Raw genomic sequence first — 21,496 nt, 5'->3', positions numbered from 1 at the left:
TAGTTAAAAAGGATTGTGAAATGTAAATAAATACGTTAATTTCCTACATTTAAAATATATGAAAACATCAATATTTCAAGAAACAACAAAGAAATTGGAAAAAAAAACAACAACATTTGATTTACCACAATATTTCTGTAAGAAGCATATATTAATTTTATATACATGTATATGTACATGTATATTGAATTTTCATAAATTTGGCAAAAGAAAAAAATAATGATAGGAAACGATAAATTGCGTTTATACATTAGACTTTAGATGTGACCTTGATTTACATTTGACCTTTAGATATGACCTTGACCATTTTTGTGCATAAAGGATGCATTTATCGAAATATGAGGTCTCTTCTATGTACAAAAGAAGAAAAGGTTACGATTTATCTTGTATATGAGAGTTAACGATATATCACACGTATTTATGTGTAAATATGTTGACTTCTAAATCTTCAGTATACCGTAAATTCTGAAATGTTTCGCCAGTGGAAAATATATGTCGGGGTTTATCATTTTTCTTCAGAAAACTAGATCATAGACATGGTAAAACCTTTTTTAAAAGGGGGGGGGGTATGGTTGATAAGATTATCCCGGAAAGTTAACGTCTTTTGTACTTGAAACGAATGTTACACGGTGTATAGTTCGGTTCAAACCCATAAATGTCTAGGAAACATTTCTCAACTTTACGTGACATACTATACGTTTGATTTTACAACGCAGTCTGATTAGAGGTTACAATTTCACTGATTTCCATGTCAGAGCACAATTAGTACACGGTATGGAAAGGTTTTTGAACAAATGAGCAAAAGGTTCTAACGGTCCCTTGAGTATAATACATGTATGAAATGTTTTATTTAGATTGTTCACGCGTGAGTAGGGTTAGCAAGCTTTGCAAATGCTGACTGAATGCGTTCGAATGCAGTTTTAAAAGGTTAAAGAAATCCTTATATTCACGCAGACAAACTGATATCAACTGTTTAGATGGTGATTCGGTTTTTTATCAGTTCCATTACAGTAGATATATGGATTTGTGTGATTTTTAGCTATTCTTTCCTAGTCCGTTTTTTATATGGGCGCTTTATACGCCTTGTTAATCAATGTTCTTACTTCGTATTACTCAAGTTCCTGACAAAGTTTCACCACAGACAGCCAAAAAATACTGTTAACGTAAATATTCTATCGTGTTTTGTTTATACTGAAAAAAAGAATTAAGTTTTCGGCTTAATCTAAATGAAGTGTGTTATTGTTATTTTTCTTCTCGTGAACATAAATCTGTAAATTTCTGTTACACTTGAATTGTTTACTGTTCTCAAGCATTGAAGATACATGTATAACATATAAATGAAAAGTATATGTACTTTCACCGAGAGATTGAAATAAATCTAAAATCATCTATTAGACTACTGTTAGTTCTGATGTTTTGAAACCCAAGATATACGTTGATTTCTTATTTAAATTGACAAAGACATTTGAGAACTGTTTTGCGGCGATAAATATTCGCGACTACAACGTTCTCGCGAACCCCGCGAAAATTACTCGCACGCAAATAAAGTTTTGTTTACAGTATTTCAGTACTCAGGAAAATATGGTATGCATACTGTGATTTTTTTTCATTTATGTATATGAATCGTATTTGTCTAATTAAATTACGACAAGAAATGACTATATCCTAAAACCTTCAAAATCCAGGATATAGTATTACCGAGAAACAAACTTTATTGCATTTATTTTGATCATTAGATATAAATACCATGATATTCAGAATTCATACAACGTATAAAACAGAGAAAATATTACAATGTACATATATACAAAAATGTTACAATTTACATGTATATACACAGAAAGAACGAGAAAAATCAACAATAATCGGTCCACCTTAGAAAATTGTTTTAATATTCTAACTTCTCTCGCTCTATTGTAAGTCATACTGTACATAATATATATACACACAGCATCCACATTCTAAACACGTATCTCACACTCCATGATGCCGTTGACTTTTTGGGAGGAGATGACAGATAATTAAGTTGCATGGTTTGAATGACAAATCAGCATACCGCTCGACCAAGGACATCGTTTTTTTTTTACTTCCAGCCTTGCATAATGCGACGAAAGTACATGTATAATCGATGCATTCAGAACGGAATGAAATGTACAGCAAATGCTCCAAAAATGTCAGGAACATTACCAGAACACCGAATAAAAAACATTATCGGCATAATTGTCACCGGTAGCATTGTGTCTGATGCGAAATGTCACGTGGGAATAAGTAAATTTAAAAATATCAGAAATAGAGTAAACAATGAATGAGGATGAAAAGATACACTAGAGTTCGGAGAAAAGGCCCCTGAAAAATTTTCTTCCAACTGGATAACTGAACTTTCACATCTGTCTCCGACAAATTCAGAAGGACATATACAACTGGTACGGTTTTTGTGCTGTTTGCAAATGCCACCATTTTGACATGAGTTGGGTGTACAAATGAACGACGAATATTCACAGCGATCCCCATAGTAACCTTTCAAACAAACACAACTGTATTTATTTTTATTGGCGACGCAACTGCCGCCGTTTCCACAAGGCATACTCTCACAAACTTGCATGCTGGACTCGCAACGCTTTCCCGTAAAGCCGCTTGGGCATGCGCACTCTCCCCGGAAGCTGACAGTGATATCACATCGGCCGCCATTTAAGCACGTGATTCCGTGACAAGGGTCCATAATTATCCCACAAGTCTTACCGATGTAGTTTTCCCTGCAGCGACATATGAAATCATTGACTCCATCCAAACAGGTGCCACCTGGGAATGACATGAAAAGACTGTTGTCAATTGCCTTTATGAAAAGATAAGCCATCAATTGTTTAGTCTGGGCATGAAAAAAGTCGACGATTAGCTTTCATTTTTATAGACACCCAAGATTTGTTTATAAAATGATGTAAAAACTTATTTGAAGTTAGCAAATTAGTCAAAATAATTAGCCACGTGCGTTAAATGCTTTGTAAATATTTGAACGCCTTACCGTTTTTGCAAGGATTTGATCGACATTCGTCAATTTCACTTTCGCAATAATTTCCTTCAAATCCTTCTACACACAAACAACGTACACCGTTTGCTTCTTCAACACACGTGCCAGCATTGGCGCAATTTGTGTCTTTACAATAATGTTTCTTGTATTCACAATGTTGACCATAGAAACCATTGGGACAAACGCATGAAGCATTATTTTCCGAAGTTCCCTGAAATAAGGCCATAATACTTGGATACCAGATCTAGGCAAAATAACACACATGAGGAAATTTCCAATTATATCAAAAGGTTCATTCAAAAATGAAGTTTTGTCCAAAAAAAAAAACGAGGATAAGATCATTATACCTGACATTTCCCGCCATTTTGACAGATGCTATTATAGCAGACCACATTCTCGCATCTCTGACCAGTATATCCAACCGAACATGCGCAAGTGAAATTCTTGTTCGCGTCGTTAATACAAGTTCCGCCATTTCTGCAGGGCTGATGGTTGGTGCAATAATGTTGGTCTGTAAGAACAAAACCACTCAATAATAAAACGTTGAGAGATGTCACTCATCATTGGTGTCTAAAACCCAGTCTACCGAGTATTATTTTATTCTATTTCATACGGAAACTTATAGTTATTTCATAGCTCTATAGAAACGGACAGACTAAAATCTACACGCCCCGTTTATGGATTGGTCGAAATCTACAGCGGCTGAAACTGACAGGACTGAAATTGACAAGGCCTGTTTATCGACTGGTCGAAATCCTACAGCGACCTAAGAAAAATCACGGACTGCACGAAAAAATCATGATGATGTCAGACTCAAAGTCTCACAGGAGACGATTTGGCTGTTTCTCTTAGCTAACGTACTTACGTACATTTAACAGTAAATTAGTGAATTTTACCTTTTTTTCATAATCAATTTATTATTTAGTTAAAAGAAAGATGTAAACATAAACAATAGAAATGATTCCGTTATTGATTCATGCGGTTTATGAAGGTACATTGTAGAGACCATTGGAGTTTACATAAATCACTAACGTGGTTTATGCATTTTTCTGCAATGTCGCTACCTTCATATCCCGAATGAATCACCAAAGAAAGCATTTTATTGTTTAAATAAATCAACCTGTACTTGCATTTGTACTAGCAATAGTCTTACCAATGTTGCAGTATCTACCACCCCAACCACTCTGACAGATGCATTGCCACGGCTCGTAACAAAATCCGTGCACACAACCGGGATTAGGAATACACTTATCGCATGATTCCCCCGTCCAGCCCAGAAGACATCTACAAGAAGTCAAAATAACCCCAATCAGGGAAGTTAAATTTCAAACTTTGTTTTACTTCATAAACATTATGAAAACGCTTTCAGTTTGATTCCGAATAAGACTCAAGGTATAGTAGTCGTAGTGTACATACCTGCACTCAAAAGGTTTGTCGCAATACCCACGGCTACGGTTACACTTCTCAGTGCAAACCGCTGTAATAACAAAAATTCAAACATTTACTGAAAAAAAAACCTAAAGATAATCAAAAGCTGTTTCAGACAATTTTTTTCAAAATCAAGTATCAACAAAGAAAATAGCACTCATCCATCTTCAGTTGACAATTTGACAGAATAAGTTACAGAAACTTTAACATGGCGCTCCTTTGGATTCTTTTAAGCTAAACTTAATTAACTTTAAGAGTCTTTAATGTGCTTCCCAGGTTTCGATGCGTCGCTATGGGAAGGAGATGAAAGACTTTACTTGGATTAAATTGGTATATACTACTATATTTACTGCTTTTTAATCTTTAATTTTGTGTTTGGTTTTGCTGTCTTTTCTAGAAACTGTCGACCAATACCTTCTTGACAAAACTCTCCCTGCCATCCTGGAAGACAGACTTTGGACCCTGTTTCGTCGCACACGTAGTGACCAAAGTTGTCGTTCCTGTGTCTACAAATCTGCTCACAGGTGTCGCTATAGTAGAACTCGTCACAAACTACTCGGTACTCATAGATGAGCTCTAACTGAGCCGTCTTTGTCCGTCTCTTCACCCACAGGGAAGGAGGAGTAAGTTTGTCTCGTACAACGTCTCGTAAGATTCTATTAGAGAGATCTGAAAAAAATATTTTGTACTTTTTTATAAATGGTATTTTTCTCTCTACCGCAGGTATCAATAAGGCATCAGACAAACTTCTTAACTTTTCAGTTTTTAATCGTCTGTGAAGGCAGACAGTTTGCAAAACCTTTACAAAAACACAGTGCGATTTATTGAGATATTGAGCAGTAAAAATCCAATATTTTATTGAAGTGTCGATCTGTTTAATTTCGCATTCGTTGTATATGGTGAATTTAAAACCTATCAATTACATTTCAGAATTCAGTGGGGTAAAGAGTTATGGATTCAGTTGCAGCCCAAAGTGTCTTTTTATCCAAGATGAAGAAGGTTCCCCCTGCACTTAAGCACGTACACTTAAGTTCATTCTATGCATTTTATTTCAAGAACACACACATTATCATCCTATTTTATTACGGAAATGTGTTGCGTGAAAAGAAAATATGCAAATGGCGAATCTCTGGCATGGGATATTATGACCGTAGGTGCCCACGTTTGACAGAGAACGGTAGAGCGGGGAGAAATGATGGGTAATATAAATGTTGGCAGGTTCACTCTTTCGTTACTAATTGTGTCAGTAAAATATACAATCAGATCTAAATGTGTCTAAGATGCAACGGCATCTGCGCTTCTGGAGACCTTTGGTTGGGAGCGAAACCCCGAGACCGCATGTGGTATGTTAAGTTGCGTATTTCGGTGACCTTACCTTTAGCGGATTGATTTAGTTGGGGTTCTTGCCATGCGTCTATCACCAGAGAAAACGATTCCTGAAATAAAGAATAAGAAAAGCCATGAGTCTTTGTTTCAAGTTTGTTTACTGAAGAATCAATTGAATTAAAGATTGTTAATTCTACTTCTTGAGAGGCGGAAAAGGATTATCCGCCAAATGTTTGGGCGTCTTCGTGTCTTTCGGGTAAAACAGGCCTTTGTGAATCATCGATATTATGTAATTTGTTAACTGTGTTTGAAACCGAAGGCAAAAGTTCAAATTTCAATTTAAACAGAATAAAGTATCTAATCAACGAGTCATTCAAAAATTTCAACAAGACTGTTCTACAAAGAGAAAAAAGTTCATGTTTTAATTTGACAATGAAAGCAAGATATTTCCGGCACGTGCTCAGAATGTGAGCACGAGACTATACGCGTACCCATCCTGTATAAACCATCTATTCTAATTACGGTTTAAAGTAAATAAAACCAGGCAATCCTATATCTCTCATTCGAATACGACTTTCACTTTTTATCTTATTATTTCGCGAATTGGTTTAATGAACATTCCAATCATTTTTTGCCATACCATTTTTCTCGGAAGAATCGGACTTTGTATCATCATGTGTACTCTTATTGTTTAAAGCGTTGATAATTTTCAGACATTCCTTCTGCTATCTAGATAATATTGTATTAGATTTACACATTAGCTGAGTATTTTCTTTTATATGTTTATAGAAAGTGTTGTTCATTGTGTTACGTAAACTGACTTGCTGAATAGACAAAATCCAGGCTTATCTAGCTGAATTTGATCTGTGAATAAAATCAAAGTAACAGACTAATCGATTATATGTTATTTTATCACTTTCATTCAATGTTATTTTTATGTTTAGACAATTTAACGAAAGATGTAAATATAAACAATTGAGAAGGCTGTTTGTTCAACACACTACCAATCAGATATTCCCGAATATATAAAATTTGAACATTTTTGGCCAGAAATAACAATTTTGTGTAAAAAAAAAAAATCAGCTTTAAAATTTTGATTAACATTTTCCTTTATCTTATCTACACTTAACTCTTCATCTCGAGGAGATCAATTTAGTTTAAAGAGGCCATGATCATCCAACCTTCTTAAAAATTTCCTTGTTGGTATATGTATGTGAACATTAACGGCTGCGATTATTGCAGAAAAATATAATACCCGGCCTCATTTTTCTGCGATACCTCAACAGTTATTTTTTCTCGAAGGAACCGACAAGGAAAATATTTCATAACTTGACTGTTTTTGATCATCAACATGTAATAATACTCAAAGAAAGATTTCTTATTCCTTATGGTTATATAATTTCAATTGTTTAAAAAAATATTAAAATTGACATTTTAACGTTATTTCTGTCTTGTAAAATAATGCAAGCCGCGCTTGCACCACACAATAAGTCATTTGCAATGTATTGGACTACACAGTACACATTTGATTCGTAATGTTATTACAAACAAAAAACACAAAGGGTAACGCTAGAATTACTACTCCCCCCCCCCCCTCCCTTTCCACTAGAAATATAAATTCTTCAGACATATAAATTCTTCAGACACTTTAAGCTCTTTTACCAAAACAAATTTTAAAAGATATTGAAAATTGTCGGCATAAGTGTTGATAACCGAGATGAAAGCCTTGACAAATTAATATAAAACGGCATCTTAAACGTACATGTATATCAGTATTGTAAACAGACGGATTCAGCGTGGGCCTATAGCATGTGATAACTGATGTTTTCTGAGTGGAATCTCCTTTTTAATTTCTCCTAATTACAAACACTTGAAGCGACGAAAGATTACATTGTTTATAGAAAACACTCGTAAGGTGCACAATTTTGCACCTTCTGGTTTATCCGTATTGCATAATAGCAAAGGTCGACCATCTTGTATACCGTTCACAAACTCCTTGAGAAGATCGACGCTGACCCTCTTATCTGCAGCGATTAAGATGAAAATTTGAACGATAAGTTCTTGACTTTTCCGTTGAATTTTTTATTGCTAGTACGTTCAATATATCAGATTAGATTATCTTATCCTTCAAGATGATGTAACGAATACCATCAATTAATTCATCTCTCCCTGCCTTCTTGGTTAGACGATAACGACCGGTAATTTATCACCACAGTGCCGAAACAACTCTCCACCGCGCATCCATCACGTAATCACTTTAAAATATGCTTGAAAATTAATTGAACTTAAATTGCGTGACATGACAGGTATAGGCCTGCTTTTCAGACTTCTGACACAAACTTTGACGTTTGATGACGAAAGAGAAACTGAACGTCAAGTCAGCAAGAAATTAGTCCACGAAGCATAAAGAGCTTGTGTCATTCAGACACATTCCAGCACGTGTAATTATTAGGTTACGGTCAGAAGATAGCGTTACAAATTTCAAAATGACCCTTGACGATACGAGTGTCCTTGAATTTTTCCAGACTGGCCCTGGTGCGGGCGTTTTCGGTTTCAACCAAAGATGATCTCTTCGTATCTATAAGTGAACCTTTTCACGCAATGGTAGAGAGAATGAGCCCTAGATACCCCTCAAATCAGGCCATTCATTATCTACTCCAGATTTGATGCCGATAGTAACAAGGTCATGACCTTGACATTTTTATCTTTGCAGTCTGTAGACAAGTTTGATAAATCAGCAACATTTTTGTCCTTTCTTTTATTCTCATTGTATCGTTACCTAGGGACTCTCCAATATGCTATTATATAATAGTTTCTGCTTTCAAATGTTCTCAGTAACTTTTTTCTTTACAATTATAACTTTTTAAAGCTGCTTGGTCCGATTTTATATCAAATTTTACGCACGCTTTTAAACGATGGCTATGCTTAGTATATCTATAATAATAGACATTGTAGTAGTTTTATCCGTCAATTATGCCAAATTTCAATGAAGAAAAATACGTACAAAATTTGCTAACAAAACAAACGACATTGAAAGGTACCGCGTTATTTCGCCTTATGTTAAATTTCACCCCTGACGACGAGACGGGTATGGTTGTATTACGACTTTGACATCGCTTTAAATAAAGGTCAAAATGATCAAACACATTACAAATAAACATGTGTACGTTTTGTTCGCTAATATTTCCAAAGTCTGCTTTCTTTACAATCGATGCAAAGCATGTGGGTTGAATAACACCAATCATTCGGGGGACGAAACCAAGCGGTTTCCTTTTCTAAACATTCACATGATGCATTTTGGTTTGTTTTTTCGTTTTCCCAAAGAGAAATTATTTTTATTTACTTTGAATATTTCTAACTTTGAAAGGAGACGGATTCTGCTGGTGTAAATAGGAGAAAGTCCATAACTTTCTAAGATAAATGATTTGTATGGAAAAAATTTCGATACTGTAATTACACAAAAATCGGACCAAGCAGCTTTAAGGAACGCTGCATTTTAACGAATCCTTCCTTGTTTTTGTTTTAATGAACAAATATTATTTGTCATATATTTATAGAACATAAAAAGCTTGTCTTATTGACACAGTCCAACTATATGTAGATTTTATAGCGCAATCTATACAGTATTTAAAACCGACTAACTTGGGTTTTTTTGTGTGGTTTTTTTTTTGGACAATTGGTGACCTAGTTGAGTAACAGAATTTACCATAATGGCATATAAACCATGTAAACCAACTTTTATTTGCGATTATTTTATTTTGCGATTTACTGGTAATATTCTTTTTTTGGAGACTACTAGTAATTTTCGCGATCAAAATATAGTTTATCTTGAAAATATTATACCAGAGACGTTTCAGGACATGTTCGCGGCGATAGTTATTCGCGACGATAAGGCTCTCGAGAACATTGCGAAAATTTCTCGCAAGCGAATGAAGGTTGGTTTATAGAACATGAACGATATTGCTAGTGACAAGCGAACACGTGCATTGCGTATTCTCTGCAATGTTTTTCACGATTAAAAATGTGTTGTGTACTATGTAACCTTTTTTTTTATGATTGATCCATACGTTGTATTTTTTTGCCGTAAAATAGCGGGGAAATGATGGAAAATCTAATAAATTGTTCGTGGTCTTATCTGCAGAGTCTTATCGTCTGTCCTGTATTGTACTTTTCCCTGATTTCTACCCGTGATTATGTAAAAAAAAAGTAGATAAACTTCTTAAATAAATAATATTAATAACGTGTTTTAATGTGTGTACACACAGTGTTACTGCTCTTCGGAACCTTTCCAGATGCCGCAGCGTCGCTCTTTTTTAGGTCCAACCCACTGATTATACAACTAGTTCCTTCATCTGTTACTAAATATAGATTTGGGTGCCACGACAAAACCCCTGCTTCGATTGAAGTACGATAGTGTTTATCGAGAGTTAACATGAAGAAATAGTAGTAATATCTCTATACAGAACTCGAATGAATGGAAATAGGATTGAGCCAGGCGGGGGCGACCTTATCACGTCACGGATCTGACTTTCTTCTTCCGGAAAAATGACGTCATGCAAGGAACGCCCGCTTTTTGCTTTTGTTTGTTATATTTAAAAAAAAAAGTGTACGAAGAAACATACAAATAATCTTAAAACAAATTAGCGTGCTATTTTTCATCATTACTGCAAGCAATAAAAGTCTATTATAATTTTCTGTGATATTTGGGTTTTTTTCTTACGAAAGCGCAATTGCAAAGAACGATAATGAGATAATTACTTGATCAGATAACGTGTTTTAGATTTAAAAACGTATATACTTACAGGCCAAGAAAACTGGAATGGAATTTTGATAAAGTACATATTCTTTGTGGGTTTGACGTCATCGGTCAAACTACGGTTGAAGACAGGAGTAACAGCATGTCCATACGTACACGCAGGGAATTCTGGGATAAAGGCCGAATGGTGTTGGAGACAGACAGTGAGGAAGGTAGGACAAAGTGATAAGCACGTATCGTTATCACGTGACCCGGAACAACATGATTCGCCCGCCATCCGTCCACTTTCATTGAAGTACGCCAAAATTGAAACCTCGAAACGACCGGTTCCTACAACCTGAAATAATGGTAAAATTGGCAAAGGTTAATGCTGGACTAGACCAATGGCTACGAGCTTATTAAATATCAATCTACAAGACAACATGTGTCCCATTTTGGTACTCAAAATATTAATATAACATAGAATGTTCGGCGAAAATGCACTTCAATAACAATTACTTGATTATTGGAGGGATTAAGGCAGACAGTGCACAGGATGCAAATAACTAAATAGTGCATCAAAATAATGGCCCCGGTTCCTATATGGTATCATCCTGCACCGACTCAGAAATTGTATCCAAAATTTTATCGGCGCGCTTTAAGTATTTGAATAATTATCGAAAAGGAACTTGCTCTTTGACTTTCCTTTAAAAAAAACAAGCCAGCAATAAATTCACCGAATTTTGTAACAGTCGGTTACTGGATGCTGGAGAAGTCATACACACAATACCACTTGCAGATGGATAGCGCGGGCAGGCGGCAGGTCTGGTTACATGATAGTATCAACCCTATCTCCAGAGTGCATGTTAACATAGACTCGGTATCAAATCGAGATTGCCGGCTAGTTTCTGGAGTGAAATATGTGTAATTTATGATAAATAGGTTCTCTTTTTTTTATCTGTTTAGCGGTGTATATCTTGGGTGAAGCTTTGCCAAGTTAAACATTGTATATTGCTAAGATAAATACCATATCTGAATAATTCCATTCACTTTTCACGGTTTCATTTCGCTTCCATCGATACCGATTTCCGTTCCAAGGAATTCGTAGATGTATAATTCTAATACTTCTGCAATAATGACGTTCCCTTTGTTAATTAGCTTAGGGACCAGTTATTATTTACCTATATCACAGGGACCTGTCATTGTACATGTATATGAAAGTCCTACACGGTAAATTATTTCATTTGCTGTATCTGCGTTTGCGACATGCATTGTGGGTGGTTATAAATCTCGTTTATTATCGGCAAAACGCACGAGTTTTAGATTATTATTTGTCACATAAATATTACAGTGATGTAGAACTTTATAGCTTTTTCACATTTACGCCTTTTATTAAGAAGTTTTGACTAAGAGCTGCAATCAATTTATTTCTTGTTGTACATAACTTGCATTTGATTATATCTAATAAAAAAGTAACACACATGCCTATTAATCATATCTTTTTCCATTTCGACACCACAAATTTCAAGCAACTTTATATAGCTTGAAATATATATTTCTTCCCTTTGTATCCACCGGTATATTTATATATTAGTTAAAAAATAATTAAAGGTAATGCATTTCATATCATTTTAAAGTTAATATTTAAATAACTTCGCTCAATTCAATATTGCGATTTGATACAACTTTACCTAATGTATATCGTATATCATAATTAAAAATATTTGTTTACGATTCATGGGAATTTCAAATAAGGATGATTTTTGCTATCTAGCATCTTGCTATTACGATTTATCAATTTGCTGTGGTATGTGCAAATACCGACGAAAACTGCACTTCTTTAAGTTTCATGTGTAGATGGGTGCTATCTTAGTGACGACTCAAGTCCCGATATTATTAACGAAACACTCAGCGTTAAAAGTAAAAAAAAATCTTCTAAAACCTTACATGCCCTGTGTCAAAGGGGCGCTTGCGCATTAAAGATCTGTCAGTATTTAAAAACCGCCAGCGTCAAACGATGTCATAATTCAAAGAATTAAAAAAAAAACATGATTGATTCATTTATATGTTGTTTATTTCATTCATTTTTTATTCTTATCGAAACGTCGTCAAAGCCGTTGAAGATTAATTCACAACGTAGGATCTTTTAAAAACGTATCAACACCTACGCAATAGTAAGATTTTAAGAGAGAAATGACACATTCGTTTGGTAATTTATATAGAACACAATTTACGTGAAAAAGAATCGAACACGCGTCTGAAATAACGAGATAACCAACATGAGGGTACCTCGCTCAAATGCTTAACCATATATTAAGGAGGATGCGTGGTCACCAAATCAACCATCAGAGCTTCCTTTAATATAAAGATATGATTTGATTAGCTGAAAAATCTACATAACTTATCTTTAAATTTTTGGTATTTTCCTATGTTTTTATATAGAACTCTTTTTATAGAAAAAAATTCAAAACAGTCTAAAAATGACCATGATCATCAAACCCTCTTAAAGAGAACAACTTCCAAAACTAAAGACAATTAGCAATTCTTTTTGCTCCTTCTTTGAAAAATTGAGAAGAAAGAGGTGTTTTAAAACAGTAGGAAATAAACCTTACTATTCCGGAAAGTGGCCAAAAATCATACTGGAAAATTCTAAAAGGTGTGAGCAATGATGATTTATAATAAATAGAAAAATAGAATATAAAATTGATAATGAAACTTTCATTCCTTTTTACATGAAAGGACAATAGTTATGCAATAAATGTACTGTGACGTGACACTTCGGTTTACCATATTTCCAGGAGCGAAGAAATTTTCAATGATAAAGCCAAGCACTCAGCAATGAAACATTTATTTTGCGAAACATTTTATTTAACCCATGTTTATCAAGCGATGCAAATCCAAAACGTAAACCCTCGTACTACTGAGGGAACGCTCTTCCGGCTGGGGCAACGCGACGGTTTTTAACTAAAACATACGTTAGAAAATTTGAAAGAACTCACTAACAGAATAAGCAAGGACCATTGTTGTACAATGAATGACACCAATATTTTTGGATGAGTTTTTCAAATCATATTTTTATGTCTCTTTCACTTAATCAACATACACTTTTTACTAAAAGTGCGATACTTATTATTTTAGATTTCTGCTGACTCTTGTATTACGACAGCACTTGTAACTAGTAGATGCAAATTTGATTTTTGTTGCGATGGTAAAATTTTGAAGGGAATGTCATTTGATAATAATTCAACTTTGTACATGTATTTATAATTTAAATGCTTTGTTTAAAAGGGCATGGTCACGATTTTGGTCAAAAATTATTACTCCAATTTTAATGGTTACAATGCTTCACCGAGGCATTTTTAATAGGCGACCAAAATTTGAGTGTCATTTGTTGAGTTACAAGCGAGTTACAGAGCTTACACTTCTTTGCTATGTAAACAAAGATTTTGTTTAAGTTTTGAATATTGAAGTGTAAACTCCAGTTTTAGACCTAAAACGAATTTGGTAAACACTAGGAACTGTTTATTTATGCCTAAAAGGAATAAGAAGATAGACAAATCAGCTTCAAAAAGAATGTTTCCTGGTATATTAAACTAATGTAAACAAAAACAGGGCACGAGCCTTGTTTACATGACAAAGAATTGTGAGCCCTGTATCTTGCTTATAACCTTACTACTGACACTCAAATTTCAATTTGGTCATAGTAAATACACTCCTAAAGCATTCCAAATAATACAAACAGAAAAATATAATTTGACCGAAATCGTGACCATGCCCCTTCAATGTCTACTTTATCGACTATTAAAGTTAACATTCTATTGGATGTAGAGTCCTCTTAGAAAACGTGTTTTTTTTTAAAAGTATAATCTTAGTAAATATGATATCTAACAGCTCGCTTGGAAAAAACGTTACCCCTGCTTTATTTTAGGAAATGCTGAAAAAATTCAACTTATACCTAGCATTTATGTGAAAATTTCTTTGGTTAATAAATGGGAATAATGCTTTTAAAAAGTTAGTATTATAAACGTTGTTGAGAGATTACAAACAGTCTTGCAAAGTTAGTTTTAATTCATTCTCATAATTATTTCACAAGACGGGTATATCTGTATTATTCATTCGACATTGATTCGTTTACCTAACAAGCAATAGCATTGTTCTCACAAGGGATTTTTTAACCCGTGTTTCCACAGCTTCTCACAAAGGAACTGATATTTTGGTATAAGCTCATACCGCTAATACTAAACGAATCATCATGAATGTTGGACGAGAATTACAGGTCAACTGCCTCGTCCAAAGACCTAAGTGTCCGCCCTGGGATTCGAACCATGCTGCGAAATTTCAACTAATACTTTTAATCCAGGTTTAAAAGACATGAAGCAAACCACGACCGCAAATGAGGTTTGTGGCTGTTAATGAAAGATTTATATTGAGGAAACATGAGGCTCAAGTAATCGTGTTAATTTTTTCGGTGGTTTAAATCTAATTTACGCCGGTCGGGTCACAATGATAAATTTGCAATACAATGAAACCAACGATGCATTACGTTTGGAATCATCAGGTGGTTCTTCTCTTTGTCACCAACACTGTGGTATATTTGTGGTAAAGACGACTTCCGGTAAAGATTAGAGGCAGCCGGGACTGATCATTGCATCGCGTGCCAGTCTTCGTGTTGGAGGATAAGACGAATGTTTGGAAATACAACCGGAACCCTGTCTCGCAGAATCCGATGGCACTGAGAAAATTCCTCTTTGTTAATATTGTCTTTTTTGTTACTTTTTAATTTTCAGGGTGGTAGTATATTTGTCTTGTTGTAAATTTTGAATTTACTCGGTGAGTGAACATAAAAAATTTACAACACGTTATAAATTTTGTATTTAAACTCACCCTATAAATTTAAAATTTACAACATGACAATATAACACTATTTACAACAAGATAAATTTTGTATTAAATTCCACCCGGTAAATTCAAACAATATGACGGTGAGTGCCGAGTATTTATATGTTATGTACGGCGTTTCGTCGGAGAAATGACGTCTCAACGTCAATTGAATTATACACGTGTACTTTAAACAAATTCAACACTTTCATCGTTTTTAGTTCACATGCATGTATTTGTTGTGAAGATATTATTGATAACATATGTTGTTGTTGTGATGTTACAAGTCGGAGGCTTAATAAAGGATCAAATAAGATTTATGAGGATTTACCGCACAATTTTCAATATTGAGATACAGATAGTTTTAATTTAAATACTGCTGATATTATTTAGTTTGATAAAGGCGGGAACAACTTGAATCCTTGATTTCCAGAAGGTCTTATAGTAATGAACGTGTAATTTTCCTACAGAAGTGTAGATTGTTCCACGTTTTTTTTTAACCAAGGTATTTTTCAGTCAATGATCTGAAGAAAAAGAGGATTAGGTCATTGGACTTTCATATCTAAATCTTTTTCATCTGGTATGGTATATTCGTTTATTAGAAAAAAATAATGACTTTTCGGAACTTTGGGCGAAATATTGAAACTCTTTCTAATATAATCAGATAAGAACTCGCCACACTGTTTTCTTGTCGGATTATTAGAAAATTACAGGGTTTTTATTTAAAAAGGTTAGCAATGCTGCAAAGCAATTATATGTGATTTGCGAGCGGGAACACGAAAAATTCTTCAACATAAGTCAACATTTTGATCATTCGTTCATTCGTAAAGTAAATACTTTACCATATATTTTACCATAGAAAAATCGACCGTTAAAATTTTTAACTATTGACAAGATAGAGAAAAATTTATCAGTGACTTTTTAAATTTCTGTGTTTTCAATAATGAAACTTTATGATAATACATGTATACACAATTTTAAATCAGGTTCCTTCGTGATTCTAAGGTTGTTTTTTTTTAAAAAGCATATCAGATTGGAAAAGCAATATTTTTCTCTGAAATCAGTCAAATTTTCCATTTCCTTAATAGTCTCTCTTCTATAGCTTGTTAGATATAACATGTAAAGCCTATACTATGCATGCTTTACTCCATACAGATACATCGACATCCTGCAAAATCAAGCATCGTATGTTGCCCGCTTCTGTGTTTACATACACTTGGAATATATTGTTATACAAGCATATATTTTAAGCATATTTTTTATTTTGTGTATAAAGACTTTGCTACATTTATGATCCAAACAAACTAATCCTGCATTGCCTGATAGTTAACATAGCTTACATCAGCGGGATATAATGATATGCAATGATGTACTCAGTTCCACTTCCTGGACCTAGCTTTTAAAATATCAACCATAGAAACGGCTACAAATTTTGAAAAAAAACCATCGAAACTTAGCATAGCCCGTCTGAGAGGTCGTAGACACACGACCGAATTTCGGCGTAACTTGCAAGGTTGCAATAAGTTGTAAAACGGTCGTGCATCATCGTTAATTTTGTCCGACTTGCATATACGACCTTTTGTAAAATGGGTTCCACATTTCATATATAGATAGTCTTCAAACTTCAATCACTGCATTAAAGGCTCGTAATAATGAGATATTTGTATGGAAATTTGTTTTACACATTACTTAACAGATATTTTACGAATAGAATGGTAAATCAAAACGATAAAATCTGTATACTTAAAAACTTTCGATGAGTACTTAAATTGCAATATATCCAGAACGCAAACATTGCCCGATTTCCACTCCAAATCTAAACAGTTTATTTCTTTCTTCTTTTTTTTTTTTTAAACATTTACAGTTCTGAGAGATTTAAAATGAAATTCTTTCTCATACAAGAAAGTTGATATAGAATTAAAAAAAAAATGCATATTCAACAAAAAAAAAAAACGACGACCTTTTCATACATAACACACATAAAATGAAAGAAGTAGAATTTGATAGCGTTGAAGAAGACCTGCTATTCGTAATTTGTATCTAATTACACGGAATAAAAATTTTAATCACCAACCGCAAAACTTTTCATAAATATAACATTTAAAAAATACAAGTCGAACAGCTGGAAAAATTTCGTATAACGTTAGCATTAAACATGGTGTTAGAAAAAAGATACGAAGAAGGATCGAGCAGACATGATAAAATAGGCTTCTAGTTAGAGGCGTAGAATGCATGTATTGTCCATTATAGATAATGATTACGTCACTACTTCCCCGTCAGGTGTTAAAGGGTTCCATGAACGGATGATAACTCCATTCATGTAGCCGAAGACAGAACAGACCCATTGCACATCAAGTATAAAAAAAGCAGACTCCTAATACAAACATTTGACAATTAGGGTGTATAGTTTTTATACGATAGCTTCATTCATGGGGTATAAAAAATACGGCTTAGAATGTCAATAGCAAGAGCGATTTTGTTCTTACGTTTGCAGAAAGTTTTTTTCTTTTGTGGGACTTTTGGGATTTACTATGTTCTTACGAAATTTATGTTGTAAAAACGGAAAAAAGTTTTAATCGAGGTAACAGAAAGTACTCAAAATTTTCAGAAGTAAAAAAAATTGAACAGAATAAAAAACAGAGCAGACTCCAAACGTTCACTGAAACGGTAAAAAAAATAGGAACGACAAAAGGAAAGCGCATAGCTATTATTCTTCAGCTTCATATAAAAACAAGGAGGCATCCTGCGACGCAAAGGGTAGAGCAAAGACATTTTCCCAACCATATCATATATGAAGAACCAAGACGCCTCTAAATTGATTTTAAATTTGAAGAATTTCAGTAGCTCTAGATGCTTTGAATTTTTTTCTTGTTATATCTAAAAGTTGTATTATAGTTTTTTGTATAAATATATATCCAATCATTAAATCAAGTGATAAAAAAACTTTCCGAAAATAAGAAAATTACGGTTTGAAAGATTTTGATGTACAAATTCAAGGCATTACAAACATAATCAAGTTTCAGAAACAAACAAAATAATTAGTTGGCAAAACATGTGGTTTGGTTGAAAAAAGTACACTTACCATATTGAAAGTCAGCATGAGAGTTAGTCCAACATATAATCCTCCCATTTTCTACAAAAAGTGGAGTTTAAGTAAATTAATTGTTTCATCATTTCTATAAATGAACTCTGCTGGCATATTAACACATCTCCGGACTCGAGAGCTGACCGGCGCGCAGGCGTGCGCGTGCATCAATAATATAACTGCCAAGCGAGCGACGCGCTAGAACTAATTCTGATCTTGAGTTTTGCCGAATTTTGACGCAGCCTCCTCCTTATCGTCCCTTTGCATGCTCTTTGTAATAAAATTCTTTCGGGAAAAAAAATCAAAAACTGTCGCGTTCTCTGTTCGGCGACATGCAGTTCCACTGCATCGTCAAAGTCTAGGGCGTGAACCCCCGAGCTGTCAGTTTTAGTGTAAAGCTAAAACTTTGAAATCCGTTTGATATTCGATTTTTGGATGACCCTCGTAGCAGGAATCATTGACTGTTGGATTTTTTTGGTATTTGGTGTAGATTTTATGGTACAGTTAGGGGGATTATCTGCGTGCCTGGTGGCCTACTATATCTAGCAGACATCAGAGCTTGTACTCTAACCGCATATTGGCGGCCGTAAAACAGAACGCCAATTGTCACACACCATTACATAGTTTTGATATGTACATCCTTCTGCCATGCTTCATTTTTTTTTCCTTAAAAAATCCAGAGTCTGAGGAGACTAAACAATGTCAGAGAGCAGTGCGGTTGTTTAGATTACTCAATTTGTTTTGTTGTTATTTTTTTTCTTCTTCGACGGACCGAACACTGTTTATTGCATTTCAACATAGAAACATCTTCTCTGTTTATTGGAGAGCAGTTTCCTTCTTGTAACTTTTTTTTTTGGTCGACTACCGAATTTATCACAGTGACTGCATTTCTACTGTTAAGCTTATTGTTCGTTTCTTCAGAGATATGTATATTTTTTACCTTAAAATCTATAATAAAACATGCAAGCTTGATTACACCCTCTTTGTCCCACACAACCAATACATGTACTTTCAGGGACTTTGGGAACTTGTACTAAAAAAAACAAAAAGCAAAAAAAAAAAAAAAAAAATGGAGAAAAAAATGGAAAAAATTCCAAGTATTTTTGGTGTTAACATTAATCTGGCTGTGAGGAGTGAATATGCCAACGCGTTTTTTGATAGGACCGAATTTACACTCATTGTTCGTACTGCGTCGAGTTGTAAAGTCGACATTGCAGATCGGCTTGATTTACTGGTGCAGTATCATCAATTTCGCAATCATACGAAAGACCCGAAAACCAAATAATTCGTACTAATTTTCACACAAATCATAAAATTTATCTCCGTATATATACATAATATTTATCAAACAGACAAATTATTGAAATTTCCTAACGCAACTCTGATTAATTCCAGCGAAGATGTTTATTTGTTGGGGTGTCTGGAAGCGGTGGATCAGTCGGCGCGGGAAAACAGCCTGTCGTCTGGATATCGTCACGAGCGCGCAAAGATTAACGAGCCTTTGTATTATCTTCATCGATGTTTTCTTTGCAAAAAATTCGATAAAAATTTATGACCCATTACAGGTCTCCATAGATAAGCGAGCAATTGTCAGAATGCAGAAGGTTTGAAAACCATGTCAGTATCTGTCATAATTTTATGTGTATCTGCTATTTTCCTGGATAAACACTTGTTACGATGGTGAACGTGCATGAAGCATTTTTCCCAACTGAAACACCTGTTTTCATATTCAGTGGGGTAATCGCAAAACACGTCCATATTTTCGATAATTGAATATTTCTCACATTTCATGAAATTTCAATTTCCAAAATGAGGCTTCAAAAAATATTTTCTTATGATTCAAAAGAAAAATATAAGCAAGCAGCAGTGCTTGTGGCATCAGGTACAGGACGAAACCATGCAGACTTGACAAGTTGTGATACTTTGTTTTTTACACTTCTGGTAATGATATACAAACGATTAAAAACACTAAAACTAAATCAGAAAATAGGGCGGAAATACATTGATTACAACTATCAATTCAAACCAATTTATAAATGCTGATTGCTTGGTTTTTGGCTCGAAAAATTCATATTTTCGCTAGAATTGAACATTGGTGCTAATATTACGACATTTTAAAATCTCAATTAAACAATAAGTTGGCTAATTCTTAGTTGCAGACGAAGAAGAAATGTATTTAACATTGTCTGATAAGAGAACAATGAAATAAGATGACAACGACATCATTTTTGATGCTATTTACCTCAAAATCTAATTTGACAACGCTTTCTTTAATTTAATACGTATGTAATTTAAATCAAATGATTCTTGGCTCATCTAGAGCAATCATAGCAGGGTTTGATACAGAGGCTGGATCCGACTGCCAGTGTCTACAAGTTTGTTAGATAAGATTTCCGCGGAATGTACACTACAGTATCTCGACCAAAATCAGTGACCATGAATACGTTTTTCAAAATACAAAACGATAAAAGACTGCAGATAATTTATGAAAACTTCGATTAAATACCATTTTTTATGAAGTTGGTAAAATGTCATATTGTAAATTTTGATGTTTCACTATAACGTAGTGATTTTTTAATCATACCCAAACCCGTAAATTTATAATGAACAATATAGCAGAAAGACTACTTCATTTTTTGTTTTGTATTTTAATTTTTTATTTCTCGTTTTTTTTTAGGTATTTTAAGTTTCCTATTTAGCAAATATACTTACCTGTACAGGTAAAGGTGTTTAAGCACCCGTATCTCCAGCACTGATCTCAATAAATCTCGATGGGGGGAACTTTCCCGATTCGTGACCTCGCGCGCCCTCCGACATCTGTCTGTGTCCGACACACGACCGTCGCTCCCCCCGGCAAACAATGCCTCGATTTACAGTTATCCCTGGCCATTTATCGGGCACCTGTGGTCGCCACCGATTCTCCCCCCACACAAATAACATCTGTATCCTCCCTAGTCTAGTGTGATTGGCTCTCCGGGGATAGTTTCTGATACAGTTTTGAATTAAATTCTCTCTTTAT

General features: G+C 34.4%; 1 protein-coding gene across 3 annotated transcripts; it reads right to left on the bottom strand.

The window, feature by feature from the left end:
- Positions 1-2,107: 2,107 nt before the first annotated feature.
- Positions 2,108-21,496, bottom strand: LOC128157201 (delta-like protein 1). Of its 3 annotated transcripts, XM_052819642.1 has the most exons (10): positions 21,190-21,496; positions 18,475-18,525; positions 10,582-10,872; positions 5,829-5,889; positions 4,868-5,122; positions 4,442-4,502; positions 4,179-4,309; positions 3,373-3,536; positions 3,020-3,269; positions 2,108-2,799 (listed from the first exon to the last, which is right to left on the bottom strand). In XM_052819642.1, exons 2-10 carry the CDS (start codon positions 18,520-18,522, stop codon positions 2,255-2,257), a joined length of 1,806 nt encoding a protein of 601 aa, XP_052675602.1. In that variant the 5' UTR covers positions 18,523-18,525; positions 21,190-21,496; the 3' UTR covers positions 2,108-2,254. The 3 variants fall into 3 exon arrangements, with proteins under 3 accessions (XP_052675602.1, XP_052675600.1, XP_052675603.1); XM_052819640.1 differs by lacking the exon at positions 21,190-21,496 and having other exon boundaries at positions 18,475-19,290; XM_052819643.1 differs by lacking the exon at positions 21,190-21,496 and having other exon boundaries at positions 3,020-3,236; positions 18,475-19,288.

The sequence above is a fragment of the Crassostrea angulata genome, chromosome 7 (genome assembly GCF_025612915.1).
Source record: "Crassostrea angulata isolate pt1a10 chromosome 7, ASM2561291v2, whole genome shotgun sequence".
Taxonomy (NCBI): domain Eukaryota; kingdom Metazoa; phylum Mollusca; class Bivalvia; order Ostreida; family Ostreidae; genus Magallana; species Magallana angulata.
Note: the sequence above shows the minus strand (reverse complement) of the source record. Positions and strands in the feature narration are given on the sequence as shown.

Excerpts from the sequence above, each read along its gene's own strand:
- LOC128157201 (XM_052819642.1), bottom strand. The coding sequence starts at position 18,522 with ATGGGAGGATTATATGTTGGACTAACTCTCATGCTGACTTTCAATATG. Across the intron at positions 10,873-18,474 it reads TCATGCTGACTTTCAATATG|GTTGTAGGAACCGGTCGTTT; the intron begins GTAAGTGTACTT and ends CCATTATTTCAG. Across the intron at positions 4,310-4,441 it reads GACAAACCTTTTGAGTGCAG|ATGTCTTCTGGGCTGGACGG; the intron begins GTATGTACACTA and ends GACTTCTTGTAG.